General features: G+C 37.1%; 1 protein-coding gene across 8 annotated transcripts in view; it reads left to right on the plus strand.

The window, feature by feature from the left end:
- NRCAM (neuronal cell adhesion molecule) overlaps positions 1-17,579 on the plus strand; it is a 169,410-nt gene that overhangs the window by 105,911 nt on the left and 45,920 nt on the right. For 6 of the 8 annotated variants that reach the window (XM_075147785.1, XM_075147795.1, XM_075147775.1 and 3 more), the window contains 7 exons: positions 74-244; positions 698-754; positions 2,874-2,985; positions 4,979-5,163; positions 6,573-6,704; positions 16,440-16,583; positions 17,378-17,489. In XM_075147785.1, coding sequence (XP_075003886.1) covers positions 74-244; positions 698-754; positions 2,874-2,985; positions 4,979-5,163; positions 6,573-6,704; positions 16,440-16,583; positions 17,378-17,489 — 913 coding nt within the window. The remainder of the gene's footprint in view (positions 1-73; positions 245-697; positions 755-2,873; positions 2,986-4,978; positions 5,164-6,572; positions 6,705-16,439; positions 16,584-17,377; positions 17,490-17,579) is intronic. The other 2 variants (XM_075147762.1, XM_075147803.1) reach the window with 1 other exon arrangement.

A 17,579-nucleotide genomic window follows, 5' to 3' on the forward strand; every position in this document is an offset into this window, starting at 1 on the left:
ATGTGGAGTCTGCAGATCATAATAATGAAGTGTGTATTATAATTGAGATAAATGTGTTCTTGTTTTCCCTTAGCTTTCCAAAGGCTGCCTCAAAGTGAAAGAGTTTCCCAAGGTCTAAATGGAGACCTTTATTTTTCTAACGTACAACCAGAAGATACCCGGGAGGACTATATCTGCTATGCAAGATTTAATCATACACAAACTATACAGCAGAAACAACCCATTTCTGTAAAAGTCTTTTCAAGTAGGTATTGCATTACCTAATTACATACTTACATAGTATTTATCCAGAATTCTCAAGTTATTTGCCAAAGTTAAGTAGTGTTACGCTAGGGAATTTTGTCATTTTAATTCTGAATAAGAAATTACGTTACTGTATAAACTTAAAATGTAATCTCCAGTGTTTCTGACATATAATTCATTTTAAAAGCTGTCTTTTTTTCCGTTTATCAGGCTTTTTCTTCTGAAAAAATGTTTTGTAAGATTTGAAATCCTGAAAAAATACAGAGTAAAAAATAATAGTTTTCAAATGGTTTTTATGTCCAAGAATATCAAGTTATTATGATTATTGTAACTATTGAAACAAATTAATCAATCATTTGATTAACTCACCGCAGCCATATCATCACCTTTTGATTCCCAGTACTTTGATTTATCCCTCTTATATGCATTCTTCATGATATTCTGTTTATTTCAGTGGATTCATTGAATGACACTATAGCTGCTAATTTGAGTGACACTGATATTTATGGTGGTGAGTTACACGGGTCCCCACTGATACTCCCTGTTTCACGGTAGCATTTAGTTAACTAACTTCACCTCCATGGCTACTTAACCTTTTGCTCCCTTTTCAGTTTCTAATAAAGGTTTCTATTAGTGCTGGTGATAATACATGCTTTAGAAAGGGACTGCACAGTGTGATCCTCTCAAATATTTAACGTTTCAATGTTATTGTCACATATGGCTCATAAAAAATACAAACTCTTATAATAAATGAGTCCTTTCACACTGGGGCAGATTTTAAAAATCGTCTATTTGATTGCTTCTATACTGTGTTGCTTTTTTATATTTTTCCTCCAATTTAACTATTAGTTTGATATGTTCATTATCACTAGGACTACTCAATATCACATGCTGCATAAAAAATAACAACAATTAAGCATTTAACAGATGCACTTCACATTTAATAATTTACTGAATGTACCATTCATTTTTAACATATTTCATAAAAGTAAAATCTAAACATTTTAATACTATCCGTATAAATAACTTTGTAGGGGAAAGATGAGTTTTGTTTGTCTGGTGTTTAAGCTGATCTTTACATTAATCTATGTTGAATGGTCTTTTGTATATTGTGAATTAAATCCTCCCGAACAGGCATGTGGGTGTTTAGCGAGGCTGACTTTGGAGCAACACTGATACTGTAACACTTGAGGTTCTAGACTCTCCACTTGATGGCGTGTGAGATAGACAGACAATACATGATATTTCTTTTATTTTTGTCTTTTTCCTTGTCAAATGAGGCTTTGTACATATTAAACCATAACTTATGGGAATCTAAAATAAAACGGGCACAGAATATTTTAACTCACTGCATAAAAATAAGATGTCATTCAGGAACAAACAAGAAATATGTATCTGAACATATGATATATTAGCTGCAATTGGTGAGGAAAACACCATTCGGTTGGCTCACAACTCAGAAATACCAGAGGTAATTCTTCTGAATTTTTGTAGTCTTGCAAAAGGAGTCAGCGGTCCTCAGCCGTGCCAAAACTGGGTAGATTAGTTATTGCCTGTGACTGTCAACGGCATTCTTCACTCTAGACTGGCCTTTCCTCCCACCTTTAAGTTGTTCGTGTACTAGTTTTTAAGGAATTCATAGCACATATTGTGTTAAAATTAAGTGTTCTACTTATGTTAATCTACCAGTAAATCCTGTACTCTAATAAAAAAGTTTATTATGTTTCTGCTCACATTTTAAAAAAAATACAATAATTTACTGTAATGATTCAGACTGCTACTGCACTTCAGAGCAATTTAATCCTATATTTTGAAATTGCTATAAAAGAACATTAGAGTATTTACAGAAAGCACTCAATTATTATGGAAAGCCCTCTTATTCTGACTTCCATGAAGGCACATGAAATACCATAATACTTCATAAGCCACAGAGCATAATGTCAGAAATGAGTCCTATATTTATAGCTGTCTGTTTACTGTGGTTATTTCTTGAGGGTTAATCAATGGTTCTTTATTACCAGACTGGGGAACAGCTTGAATTAAAGTTAAATATATCGTAAGAGGAGAATACAAGGCTTAGCTTCTGAAAAGACGCCTCACGTTGTCTAGAGAATATTGAACAAAGCATATTGCAAAGTGGAGTGTACCTTTTATTCCCTTGGTTTATATTTCTGAATACAATAACCTTGCTTTATTTCTGTTTTAATGGAAGCCCAGAAATTTTTGGTAGCTTTCAGTCTTGCACTATGATTCACATCAGTGACCTCTTACTCCCTGTAATAGTTCTGCTGAACTCTGCTTGGGATTAAGGCTCAGCATCCATCCATCAGGCTGCATAGTTGCCTATGTAAAAACTATGCATCAAGTGCTCCTGTCTTTAATAATAACATTTTTCATGTATGCATTCAAAATTATAGCATTTAACATGTTGAGCTATAATGTTATGTCTGTCAAAAACCTAACTTGTTGAACCGTGTAATTGTGCAACACAATGATTTTTAATGAAATGGCCAATGTGCAGCAAAACCTCTGTCCACAAAGTGAGAATGGATGTATGCATTTGATCAATATTAAAATAAATAAATATTAAAATAAAATTTAGAAATTAATTTTTTTTTTCCTTGTTCCAGCCAAGCCAGTTACAGAGAGGCAACCGATTCTTCTAACACCAACAGGTAGCACAAGTACCAAAGTGGAACTCAGAGGAAATGTGCTTTTGTTGGAGTGCATTGCAGCAGGATTGTGAGTTACTTTTTAGACAGTGTTTTTCTAAATAAAAATACAGAAACAGAGGGAAACATTTCAGAGATGCTTAAAATGTTACCACTGTATAAGCTTAGGTATTTCAAAGAAACAGAAATGTGAAACGGAAAGAGCTCTTTTAAGGAAGTCCACCATTTACTTGGGCATCAGTAGATTTTAAAACTGACTATGAACAGAAATATTATGGCCTCTGCCTTCTCATATCCCCAAACCCTGTGCACAGGATTCAGGTTGTACCGTTGTTTTTTTAAAGGACACAAGCAAGAAATGCCATAGGGTAACCTTGGACACACGTCTGCAGAATTGCACTCAGGAATCAAGCCTCTGTTTTTTTCCTAAATTTACAATCAGGCTCTCAAATTATGTAAAAACATGTAAGAATCTGCTGGTCTAACCTGAAAAAGCTGCTCACATGTGCTAATAATTACTTAGTAAATCAGCAAGGTGCGATTTGTTAGAACATATCTTCAGCTCCTTACATCCAATTTCTCACTGTAATTGAGTTTAATTGGTACTTTTTTCTTCGATGTAATACAAGTTTGCTTCTGCTGGCTATTGTGCAAGTAGAAAATGACTAAAAAGCAATTTAACTTCATGAACTAGTTTGATATTAAATCAATTTTGTTCACAGGAAGAAATCATAGAATCATTTAGGTTGGATAGATTGGTTAGTGCAGAAGTGGAAAATCTGTAGTATCTATTTCAGGAACTGTAAACGTGTTTACAGCGCACAAAAGCATATAATGCAGAGTGCTCTGAGGTAGCCATGAGGAGCCAGTAACTGCAAATAATGCAGCACAGCGTCATGCACACGCATTCAGTTGCATAAGCTCCATAGGGCACACTCGTGCACAGCTTGACACAGCTTGGTACAAACATCCGTGCAGTGTTTCTGTCTCAGCTGTGGTCTGCTCAGTTGTCTTTGCATCAGCACCACTAGCAAAACCACACCTATGAGTGGGAGTAGCAGCAGCTCAGGTAATCTTCATCTGCAATATAGTTACATGCTTTTTGACAACCCTGCAATAAAAGTATTCAGTGATCCAAACTCCAGTAAAACGGCTGGATAAAAACGGGGGGGGAAATAGAATATTATACATTATATGGCTTTGTGTCTTTAGCCGTCATGTAATTTTTTAAAAAAATAATTCAACGAGGGAAGCTTACATAGTTGTCCACAAAGGGCCAGATTCAGATTTTGATTAAAACAACTGTTCCTAATTACTGATACTATAATTAAAAGTCAACTTTGCTAGGTGTCCCTATTATAAAATATGTGATATTAGACTGCTAAGGGAATATTTGCCTTGAGTCGTTACTATTTGAGACAGGACATTCTACTCAGCAAGCAACGCCCTGTAATTTCCTGTAATATTAAAAGTATATCTCCATGTGTTTGGACAACTTTCAACTTCAGTGGACAACATGGGGCATAGCCAAGATTTAGACATGGTGCAGTGACAAGTAGCTATACTTGACTCAGCACTGACTTTTTTTCTTGATTTCTCATAGGAAATACTTCTATCTCCTTACAGCTCTGCTGTAAAATTTATGATGTTCATGAAGCATTAGGATATTGCTCAAATGAAGGACAATTATAAACTCATCATTATCTAGAAACTACCTTTTAAAGCACCATGAGCATCAGTTTAATAGTATAAGTGCAACAAGATTTGAAATACACTTGTATTCGCTTCTTAACCATGAGGGTTTTTACATTAATCAGCAGACAAATGTATTCTGTAATTATTAAGCCTACGAACAGATGGCCATTGACAGTGTTAGTGAGGCTTGTCATTTCCTAGAGACAAATGCTGGCATATTTTGCACATTTGCTGGACATGCCCCAAAATTTGGGTAAAGGCTCTTAAAATAATTATTTTTAAAATATATGTTCAAGAAATTAATGTATTGGACTCTTATCTTCCTTTTCTCCAGTCCCTAAATTTGATCTGTGCTTTTGCTTCTCCAGACCCACGCCGGTAATCCGCTGGTTTAAAGAGGGTGGGGAATTGCCAGCCAACAGAACATTTTTTGAAAACTTCAAGAAAACTCTCAAGATTATAGATGTTTCTGAAGCTGACTCTGGGAACTACAAATGTATAGCAAGAAATATATTAGGTTCTGCTCAACATGTCATTTCAGTGACTGTGAAAGGTAATACTGAAATAATGCTTAATGTAATATTGTCAGTGTCCGGAATACAAGATTGAAGTAAGCGTACTAGGATAAAATATAGCTGAGAGGATGAATGATAATGGTAAAAAAAACCCTGAGGAAATGATCATTAAACTGACTGAATTCTACCACTGGAAGGACTTTACTATCTCTAATCTCTTTTTCTTTTTTTTAATACGTTATTTTATAACGCAACAGGCTAAATTGAGACCTTACTGTAACAATAGCAAAATAATTTCTTAGCTTGTACCAGTGCTACATTTATTTTAGATCTTTTGATTAGCTGTCATTAGACTGCTTCTTTCCCTGTTTTTATATCTTCCTCCCCATTTCCTTCTCATTTTCTCCATGTTTTGTGCTCTCCATTCATATAGCCCAGATTCTTTCTCTTCTCTATTTTGCTATTTGTCTTATGGTCTTATATTCTTCTTCCTTTTTCTCTCTTAATTGGCATTTCTGGTTTTCTATCTTCTTCATGTTTTTTACCCTAGATGATGTCTTACTAGTTCTAAAAACACTTACAGTAGTTTGTCCAAATAGGAGTTGTAAGTATATTTTGAATACCATGAAACAAAAAAACTGGAATGACAGCTAATTAGTCATTGAAATAATCAACTGTAGTGCTTACTTTGTATGCTAAATAGCCATTTATTTTATTGTAGACCAGCATCGTTTTATGATCACATTTAACCTCCTTTTTAAGAGCGGAAGTTTTTAATTTTCTGTTTACATCTGTCCATCGATCTAAAATCTGAAATTTAATTGCAAGATGTGATAACATATGCTATTTGTGGTTACTTACTGTAAAAGAGATGGAGACATAGAGTAAAGGCGTTCCATCCGTTTCGATCTCTGTGTGTTTTCAGCTCAGGTAAACATCTGGCCCCACTGCAATCACCCATTGAATTCAGCAAGACCAAGGATTTTGCCATTTCTAAATATCACCCCTGACATGAAATATTTTTATATAATCAAACCTAAATTCATTTCTAACAGCCTAACTACTGTGAGCATGGATATCTCTGAAATTAATCAAAAGACCACTCTAGTCTCTGCAGATGCCATACTCAGATAAATTTTGCCTTCTTTAGGAAAGGCAAATTAGATTCAAAGCAGGCAACCCTAAATGAAACTAAGAACTTCTTATTGTTTATCTCAGAATTTTAATGCAGCAGGTAGCCAATAGCTCAGTTTAGCCAAAGTATAATCTACCAGTTAATCATTAAATATCACCTTTTTTTTTTTTTTTTTTAACTTAACAGTGTAAGGGTAAGTCTGTATCTATACATACCTTGTTTGAATTATCTTCTGGTTACCATGACTGTGCCTTATGATTTTCTGTACATAATTTTGGAAACCAATTGCTATGTTTCTCTTCCTAACCCCAGCTGCCCCATACTGGATAACAGCACCCAGAAACTTGGTCTTGTCTCCTGGAGAAGATGGGACATTGATCTGCAGAGCTAATGGCAACCCAAAGCCTAATATAAGCTGGTTAGCAAATGGCGTTCCCATAGCAAGTAAGATTCTTAATTGCCTTACAGGAGGATGAGTAAGAGAAGATGAGGAATATCAGGGTGTTTTTTCAAATATAAATGAAGAGTGTGTATTTGAGTAGTTTTTACCTGACACGTAATACTAAATTATAAAGGAGGTGATAAAAATACTGTGGTTCATAAAAGTGGAACAACAAAATGTGCCTCTAACGTGCTTGAGAGCACTAAAATTTGTGATTGTACTCCTGGTTATTCTGTCTGCCCCACTGCAACACTAGTTTTGTCTAGGAATCGTAAAGGTGACATAAAAAGTCAAGTCCTCACATCTGTGGACGTACAGAGCACTTTTGCAGGATTTGCAGCTTAGACTATGTTTGAGCCTTCCAGGATTCAGCACGAAAAAGCAGCAGCAGCAAAACCGACTGAATGCATCAGCAAGTGCTTGGCAAACAGCTTGTGCCAAGTAGGTGTCAAAGAAAAGGAACCCCTACGGCAGTGAAACAGCTGTTTCTGTGTGCATGGGTAAAAAAAACAACCCTGAATTGATGATTGAGTCACTTAATTGTTGCAGTGTTATGACTGGCAACGCTATATGACAGACACAAGATAGCTGCTATATATAGCACAACTTTACTTGGGGAGAACGTGCTGGAGGACACTGCAGTGTTTTGTCAGTTGGGTTTGCACTCGGCATAGCCTGTACCGTAAAATCACACTTGGTTCTTCTACCTTCATCCTTCCTCTTTCACAAAACAATCTTATAAAAACAGACAATCTACCCTGTTGACTCGTGAGAGGTAATGTGCTCTAAAATATTGGTCTGTGCTGACCTATTGAAACTATGACAGTGTAACTTTCAGGAGTTTCAGATATTTAAGTCTGTTGATGAAGTAAACGTCACAGAGTTTGGGACATGGAGGAGGATTCTCTACAGTGAGAATCTGGGAAATAGCCACAGGTAAACGAGAACCCTCATTAGAAATATTCAAAATATTTGGGATATGAGACAGTAAACTGAGCTGGAGGGAAAAATATGCAACTTTGGGGCAAAAAGTAAGGGTATATATTGAAACAGATAGAAATATTTAGTAAAGAACCTGTTTCAGGAATCCTAATTAAATGTAAGTTGAGATCTCTAGCCTGAGATTGAAAATGCAAAGTTTCCATTGGTTAAATAAGTTATGTAAGCTGACATTAACCACCTCATCAAACAATGGTATTACAGGAAAAGAGGAAAATATCAATGTAATTTTGTATTGTATATATTGTACATAAATATATCATAACGCACGCCTTATATTCGAAGTTTGGTACCTGTCCTGCTCTTTCCTTTCTGGGTTTTTGGTGGTCTCATCTTCCTTACTATTTTCCATATAGTTACCATTAACTTTTTTTCGGATTGTTTTGAGGAGATTTTTATCCTGCTGTCCTGATAGTTTAACTCTTCTTTTCAGGCCTCCTGACCAGTAAAATCTTTTTCACCTGGCTATGAGATTCGCCTTTGCCTCGCACTGCTTCCTTGTCAAAGCTGTAGGACATGCTGTTCAAATGACAGACAAGTACATTTTCCAGAAAAGCAATGGTGTGTTCTGCATTCTTGCAGGATAGCAGTAAAACATTAAGAAACAGAGAGTTTTCAGAAGCAGCTGCAGGGTGCCACCAAATCAATTTCCCAAATACAAGGGCAGCATATATTGACTCGTTGGCCTTGAGGAGTCAATACACGGAGTTGTATTGAAGGGAACTCAGTAAAAATTAAGAGACTTTAATTAAATTAGCCATTCAACCTCAGTAGGAAAAAAAAAAAAGAAAAGAACAGAGGAAATAAATAACTGGGTAGCTCAGCCTTATGTTAAACATCACTTTCACTGCTGAGAAAAGCTGAAGTTTTATCCACCTTAAGTATTTAAGTGCAAGTTGATTGGATGCTCCAGTACACTGAGTCTGTCAGGGCATCTAAGAAAGAGAAGCATCGCGATCACAGAAAGTGCAGTTCTTAAGATTCTTGTGATTTTGTATTATTCTGAGTTATCAAAAGCTGGTCTGGAAACTACCAAGTACAGTGTGCCTTTTTGTTCACTTGTTACTAAATTACAGAATTGAGCCCCTCTTCTTCCAACTGAATGATTAGTAAATCACTGTAAAATGAAACTAAAGCAGCTGTTTCAGCTTCAGGGCAGTGCTGAGAGCGCTACACCCACAGCAGGATTTCAAAGAAAAAGAGCTACATTTGAATTTCAAAGCCCTGCTGTCATCATATATCCCACACTGTGCCTCCTGTGGCCCAGTAATCTGTTTGCAATACTTTAATTTTCTATTGGAAAGCACAACTGGGAGATGCTTAATTCTTCCGGTTTTGTTTTTCCATAATAGAGTCAGACAAGGAAGGGGGAATGTTGAAAAAGGAACCATTCGTCCATATCTCAGTCAAAGAGTGAGGCTTAAATACCAATAGGGAAAAGGGAAGAATAAATAAAAATGTAGTATCTTAAGCACCTATGAAAAAAAAAATTGCAGTGGTGTAAATTTTATTCCAGCTTATATTAATCAGAGTAAAAAGGTATTTTTAAAGGAAGATTTTAGGTTTCTTTGAAATATTTTAATTAATTTTCTTCAACAATGACGCTTAAAAGAAGAACTCCAGCACATCTGAAAAGAAAGCTGCTTCAAACATGCTGGAGTGATAAGGACCTAACCTCCGAATGTTTACTCACAGGAGTAATTTGAACTCACATGCACAGTCCCGTTGAGGTCAATTAGAATTACTTTGGCAAGCAGCAATTGAAAGTTCAGACCATGACTCTGCCTTGCCTCGTGCTTCAATTAACACTCAAGATCTGCATTATTTATACTGCTGCATAATCTGTTGTGTTTTACTGCTTAGATATTCAGCATGGTTTTACAAAAGGGAAACCATGCATAAAGTATCTCAACTTTTAAGAAAGTAACAACCCAGATTAATTGGGAAGGGGAAGCACTTTCATAATTGGACTTCAGAAAGGCATTGCAAGTACTGCACAAAAGACTAATTTATTGGTTCAGTGGTTTATAGTTCATGATGAGCTATTAAATATTAAATACACACACTTAGATTTATACAGCGTAGTGCACTGAAAGGCACTGTTTATCTTCTTTCAACATGTTCTTCACTTGTTTATATCACATTTCACGTTGAATCTTAGGTTTTAGTTAGTATCCATTAGTAATTGCATTGAATTTAAGGGAGAAACATTAGCCCTTAGATTTCCTTCATGAAAGGCCTTGATAATCCCTGGCTCAGAGATTCGTCATCCGTCGTGTTCTCTGTGAGTACACACACAAGCTGTTCACCACAGCCATGGGAGGGTGGGGAGAAATCTGCTGGACTCTGATGCCCTGAGGAGTTCAGTCTTAGATAGGAGAGGACTGCCAGGACAGACATTTATCCACTGCTTCTGCTGTCATTGTGTTGGAACTGTGCGTCTGGCTTAGGAACTGCAGCAGATGATAAGAAAACCTGTGATAATCAGGTTTTTTTATTATGCATAAGATATTCAAAGGGCAGTCGTGACTAGTGCAGGTAATAACCTGCTGTCCCTTTGGAGGTAATAGTACTCTCAGAATCAGAAACTTGGAAACAAGGATTTCAGTGATTACAGGAAAGTATTTTGCTAAGGAGGAAGAGAGGTTGGTAAAAAAAGGAAAAGGGCATCTTCTTCCATGTCCCATCATCCAAAATTAAGTCTTTGTCAGTTCACTGTAAGGGGTAGAGTAAGACAAAACTGGATTACTTAATTTCTTGTTCTTCCTCCTTAGGTTCAGTCTTGGTTTGACCCTGTAGGTTCTCAAGTGTCTGATGCACCTACTGCCCACCCTTGCTATTTCACTACCAGTTTTGTGCTCAACTCCAAAAGGATAGCTTCCAGCCCCCATGCCCGCCCGCCCCCCTCCCCGCCAAAAGAAGAAAAAAGGATTCTAGTCACATAACATTCTCTAAATACATAATATAGTATTTAGGCAATATGATCAGAGATGTGAGAGAACAGGTCTGTCTTGCATAATAGCCCCTGATTTGGGCTTTCAACTGTTGTGAGGAAAGTCAGCTACAGCCAGAGAAATGTTAACTGGATGCTTATTCGTAGACTGTATGGTTTATGATCTACAGAAAACCAGGAGGTCCCTCCATAAGAGGGGACCATATCTTCTTATCAAGCCACCTCGATGACTACACACTGGATGTTCCTCCCAGTTTTCTTGACTGGTTGATTGATAAATAACGTTAAGTCCCGGTTCTATCACATTCTCCTGTTGTCATAGCTAATCTATTCGAAAACAGATGTCCAAAATTATACAAATAATTCTTAAAAAATCCCATTTCAACCATTCAACTGTAGATAGTTTTAACCACAGAAAGACTTTTCTAGTTTTGAAATGGTTACTATATTCATAAATTATTTACGAATGTGAGTTTTTGGAAGAATAAGCAGGTCAAGAAGAATGATAGGATACTTCTAGCAAAAGTTACTGTAATACAAATGATCCTGTGATCCTGTCAGAACTTGAAAAGCATACATGAGCATCACTACACAAGGACCGTATGTTTCTACATTCATATCAGAAAAAAAGCACCTAACCTTCTGTCTTTGCTTTCTTCATATACTTCCATATTAACAGGTCTTTAAAGCTATCTTTGAAGTTAGAGTTGTTGAAAATCATGGCTTAAGAGCCATTACTGATCTCATGCTCCCATTTACATTCACTATTATTTGTGTATAAACTTAAGGACAGAATTATAGTAACAGTAGAACTACAACAACAAATGTTCAGTATAGAAATCTAAATCAAATTATTGTCTCAGCTTCTCTGAGAAACTAATATTCTGCTATTGATGCAAAATGATAGCTCAGCTTTACTAAAGAAATGAGCGACTAAGCACTATAACACTTAAACAACAGACTTTGTGTTAATTACATTCGTTTTCCAACAATCCATATAGTCACTGTGAATGCATAGCAGGACTGATTACTTTTGATTCATAATTTTGATTTGCTAAAGAAGATGCAGGCATCTAAAGACAGTAATGAATATTTCTGCTCTTTTCTAAAGAGAAATTATTCTCTGCTTTCACTGTGTTTTTCTGTGACATTTTACTAATCTAGGTAAGATTAGGTCTTACACATGACAAAGATGTATGTGTTCTCATTGATACAGGGAAAAGCAGTCAAGTCATTTTATCCCTTTCTTTTACAGCTTGTTTTCAGCCAGAGGGATCTCTAGTACATCTGAGGATGACATCAGCGTTTTCACTATAGAATAGAAACAGTTAGTACTCCCATATCCTACAAACTATGATTGTAATCCACAACATGCTTCTGGAAAAAAAAATATGCTGTCTTAGGTTACATCATATTTCTCAGGCAACAAAAAGCACCCTAGTTCAGTGCCCTCTGGGACCTGGAGTCTAAGTTAGCAGAGCTGAGAACTTCTGATGTCAGCTGGATCTCATACTCACTTTGCTGTATTTCAGACTGTGGTAACAATATAAGGAACTCTGATTTCAGGAATTTATCGGTTTTTTTAAACAAAAGCAAATTACAAAATCACAACCAAAGGTATATACCTCCTTCCCAGTGAATTATTTTCAATCTACATTTTTTATTAGGTTATTTTAAAACCACAATATCACAGCATAGTTGAGCGTGAAAGGAACATCTAGTCCAACCTGCCTGCTCGAAGCAGGGTGTTATCTGCATCTGGTTGTGTGTCCAGACAGATTTTTATTATCTCCAAGGACAGAGACTCCATCAACTCCTTGGGCATCCTGCTTCAGGGTCTGACTACCCTTACCATAAAAACTTTCTTTTTATGTTTAAGTTAAAAAACCCCACAACTCCGAGCAATGGGGTTTTTTTTCCCAATTTTACACAGAGCTTAAAGAGCTGAGCTAAAGAATTTAGAGTCGGTAGACCAATCTCATGTCTTAATAATTTTCTGCCCAAAATACATATCTTTCATACAGATCAGGCTGAGGTTTGTATCATGTATTTGGACTGATAACATTATATACTGCATCATCAGTTGACAGTTGTTCTGTTCTTCATTGTGTTTAGCGTCCTAAATTTGCATAAATGCATATTGACTAGCAAGTAAAATTGATCAGGAAGATGAAATACTTCAACAGAAAAGGGTAAAACATCTCAACAAAATCTGGATTTTTTACTTCCAGTTTTAAGCATAATAGTGTGTTTTAACTGCTTCTGTTCAGAGAGCACATTTCATTCTGTCTTTTTTTCCAGGAAAAAAGTAATAATAGTGCCATAGTGGTTATTTAAACATACTAACAAAAGTAATTGCTTGGGCTGTCTGAAGTTTATGAAACAGATGGAAGTGTGCATTCAGATGAACCGAAGATACTCAGGGTGCTGGTGACTAACTGACAAAAGTATCTGATGGAGGCTATACCTTCTCTGTACAGGAATATGCTGTACATGGCTATAGAGTCAAGAAGCTGTCTTATTAAACAAAGTGACGGAAAAATTAGGTGTAACCAGGCAATCAGGTCTTTGTCCAGAAAGGACATAACGTTCATAAGCTGACACACGATGTTATTGGGAGTAAATGTTGGCTGTTACAGGGCATGTGTTCAACTCTCTGTTACAGCAGCAGAACTCCTATAAGCAAATCCTCATCATTCATTTGACACTGTCTGCGGTAAGAATCTCATAGACAAGCTGTTGATGCATGGGCTGGATAAGCAAAACAGCGAGGTGGATAGAAAAATGGCTGAATGGCCAGGCCCAGAGAGTGGTGGTCAGTGGCACAAAGTCTAGCTGGAGGCCAGTAACTAGCAGTGTACCCCAGGGATCAGCGCTGTTTAACATCTTCATTAATGATCTGGGTGATGGGGCAGAGCGTACCCTCATGATGACACAAAACTGGGAGCAGTGGCTGATACATCAGAGCGTCATGCTACTATCCAGAGGGATCTTGACAGGCTGGAGAAATGGGCTGACAAGAACGTTGTGAAGTTCAACAAGAAGTGCAAAGTCCTGCACCTGGGGAGGAACAACCCCATGCACCAGTACGTGCTTGGGGCCACCCAGCTGGAAAGTAGCTTAGCAGAAAAGGACTTGGGCGTCCTGGTGGACACCAAGTTGACCATGAGCCAGCAACGTGCCGTTGTGGCAAAGAGGCTAATGTTATTCTGGGCTACATTAGACAAAAGTATTGCCGGCAGATCGAGGGAAGTGATCCTTCCCCTGTCTGGACACAGTCCTGGGCAACTGGCTCTAAGTGGCCCTGCTTGAGCAGGGGGTTGGCCCAGATGACCTCCAAAGGTCCATTCCAGCCTCAACCATTCTGTGTGTGTGAGTGCAGCAGTGCGTGCTTGAGATCATTAAAGCAGCCGGATGATACCGCATCTAACTTTTAGGGCCTGGCCCTGCAAAACAGAGTGTAGTACGTGGGCAAAGACATGTAGGTTCTGTGGGTGTTGTGTGGGAGGATGAGGTATGTCAGAAGACAGACTGTTGAATGGACGCCAGTCTCAACAGGGAGCTTTCTAAAATCGGTGCCCTTCAGCATGCAAGTGGCTAGACCAGTCAGAAGGAAGCACTGACTAACCTGACACTTCCCTCTGTTTTTTTTTCCTCTTGGGACCCACAGCTTGAAGCCCTTTTCTGAGAACAGGCACCTACCTACTTTCCTTCAAATAAGTGAAGAGGGATATCTGTTTTTTTCCTTAAATACAGCAGTGGGAAGGGAAGATGCTACCCTTCTTTTTATATGATAATTTAATGGTTAGATCATTCTTTTAAGATCCAGTTCCTTCTTCCATCACAGAGGATTGAACTAATGGCTTCTGTCTCTCTGAAGGGGCCCTCCCATCAGCCTGTAAGGTATTACGTATGGGAGTGTGTGTGAGGGGGGGAGTCTGTGCACCCATTGAAGCTCTGTCTGTGTGCAGAAAATGCTGCAGGATTCAGAGGGGATGAGCGGAGCGAAGCCCAGAGCCCGGGGCAGGAATTAGCCCTGATTGGAACGGCCGTGGGCTGATCTCCTACCTCCTGGGAGGGCGGTTGTGCGTATTTTCCATTTAACAGTGATTTGTATGCAGAAACAGACCACTTCTCGCAGCTGACTGGCCTGCCTGCTGGGCTACTCACCTGCTCCGTCTATTTTCAGCCCACGAATCTTTTAATGAAAATGGCATTTACATAGAATAGGAAGCAATGCGGAACATGGAACACAATAGGAAGTAAAGCAAAAGAGGAGAAAAATAAGTGCCAGCAATCCAGAAGCCCAGAGAATAAGCATTTAAAATTCCAGTAGTACCTTCTTCTTCCTTTCTGAAATTTTTGAATTTGTGATATTGATTTGAACTCAGATTGGTGGAAGATAAGAGTTAAAAATGGAGTCGAAAACTGTTCTTGAGGCATCTGTTTGGAAATTGATGTAATTACTTTACATGCAAAATGGCCTTAGAGTTCACCCAAGATGGAAATAAATACCCTTAAGCAGGAGCACAGAACCATGGTCCCCTTCATCTGTCCCCTTTCATTCTTAGAGATTCTCTTAGAGAATTCAGTAACAGATACTTCAGTAGATTTGAGAAAATATGGGAGGAATTTCTCCTTTTTCTTTACAGATGAGTACTGAGATACTGTCTGAATCAAAAGGCTTTGCCACTTAAAAGAAAATGGATGTTAATTTAGTTAATTCATCTTTTCTATGAATCCAAAGAAATGAGAAATGATTTCATATGAAAATGTCTTCCACAAATATACTTATTTTCCAAGTTCCAATAATATATTAGGGTGTCAATTTTGATGATGCAACCAAACTATGATGCATTTATTTATGTATATATGCATTTGTTTTTAATATTAATACATAAATAATGTCACCATTAAGTTTCAATATTAATAATACATTGATGTGTTGATTTAATATTTACTTAAAATATTAAACTACAGTTTGTGCCTTTTTATGCAGTGCAGTGTTACAAGCTAAGTTTTTTCTCTGTTATACTTCTCTAACTCCATCCAGTTGTATCATAACTGACAGCTATTATTCTTCAGTAGTATATCAGAATTTTATTTTCAGTTATATTCTCGATTCTTCTGGGATGCAAGAGCGTTTTGACAGCTCAGGCTACTACAGAACAGTTGAGGAAATGGCATTGTATAATTCTTATAAAAGGGAAAGAGTGCCACCTACTGAATTACTGTCTTGTGGAGACTCTTGATTTTGTGTGAAAGAATTACTTACATTTTACTCTGAGGTAGTTTTCAACTGAGTAAGGCTATTTTTATATTTGGATAATTACTTATGGTATAACAACTGATTTGAAAAGCTGAAACCCTTAAGTCACAGAGGACTGTAAAGTTCCAATGTCATTCTAACATAATTTTCTTTTGACACTCAGAAATACTTCCTTATTTTTTCTAGGTATTGTCTGTATTTGCCTGAATCTTGTCATATCAGTATTTTTCCTCTGTAATGCATGCAAAATATGATCTCAGCTTCACTTCTTTGAAAAACAAACAAAAAAACCCCTCAAAAAATGGAAACTCTACCATCCTGAGTTAAATATTTGTAGAATTAGAAGAACTTCCTTAATCATATTGAAATTCACATCTTAACCAGTGAACAGTCACCCAGCAAAATAGAATAAAAGGCATATTGGTCTTCCAAATTGTTTCTTCTTTTAAGAAGTATGAAACGTATCATCCAACAGCAGTTTAGGAAAAACAATTTTTTTTTTCTTTACACCAACAGTTGCCCCAGAAGATCCTAGCAGAAAGGTAGATGGTGATACCATTATTTTCTCACGTGTGCAAGAAAGGTCAAGTGCTGTTTATCAGTGCAATGCTTCTAATGAATATGGATACTTGCTAGCAAACGCATTTGTGAATGTTCTGGGTAAGAAAGAGATTTTCTATTTTTCAGTTTTCTTGCATATTCAGTTCTCTCCTGCTACTACACGGATTGCAAGCTCAAGCCTTGCTTGAGGTCTTCAGTGGGAATGGACGTATTTTCTGAGCCCTGTAAAAGGCAAGGGTATACATACCTTGTTTTTTGTAGGATATTCCTGAATTTCACTTTCACTATTCCTAAGTAGGAAGGATAGTTGTGAAAGCTGGAGAGAAACTTGGAAGAAATTTTATCTCTTTTGTTTGTTTGTTTATGTAAATCAGACAAATGGGAGCATAACAGATAAGGCAGGTATTAATATTCCTTCAGTTAGTACACTTTCTTTGATTGCGGGTGTTTTGGATCAGTTAAATAGATGATCTCTAAATTGCTCTTGCAAGGGGACATGATTATGCATTTGTCTTGAAGGCCTCCCAAGAATGTGTTTCTAGTTATGAGACATTGTGGCCTCTCTAATTCTTCTCACTGAATTTAACAAAGCTAGTAGCAAAGTCCTCTTCTTGAAGTATATTCTGATTTAAATTTTCCAAATTAAATCATTGCCTTTGCTGGCCATCCCTATTACTTGTAAACAGGAAAGAAGCATTTTTTTTTCAGAAGATAATTCTCCTACATTAACATTTCCTCAGGCTGCTGGCGGTAGAACATATTTGGACCTAGACTGAGACCAGAAATCACTTCAGAGAGGGATGTTAACATACAGTTCTTTAGGCCGTTCTTGATGTCTTAGGATTTTGTATTTGCATCTTTGTATCTGTATCCAGATATCTTTGTCTTTTCAGCTGAGCCACCAAGAATTCTAACTCCTGCTAATAAACTGTATGAAGTTATCGCAGATAGTCCTGCATTGCTAGACTGTGCTTATTTTGGTTCACCTAAGCCTGAAATTGAATGGTAAGCTATAGTTGTTGTGCTTAAGTTATGTAAAAAGAGCCAGTTATATCTATGGAAACAAACATTTAAAGCTTTAAAACTATTTTACAC

This window comes from Calonectris borealis, chromosome 1, assembly GCF_964195595.1.
Source record: "Calonectris borealis chromosome 1, bCalBor7.hap1.2, whole genome shotgun sequence".
NCBI lineage: Eukaryota > Metazoa > Chordata > Aves > Procellariiformes > Procellariidae > Calonectris > Calonectris borealis.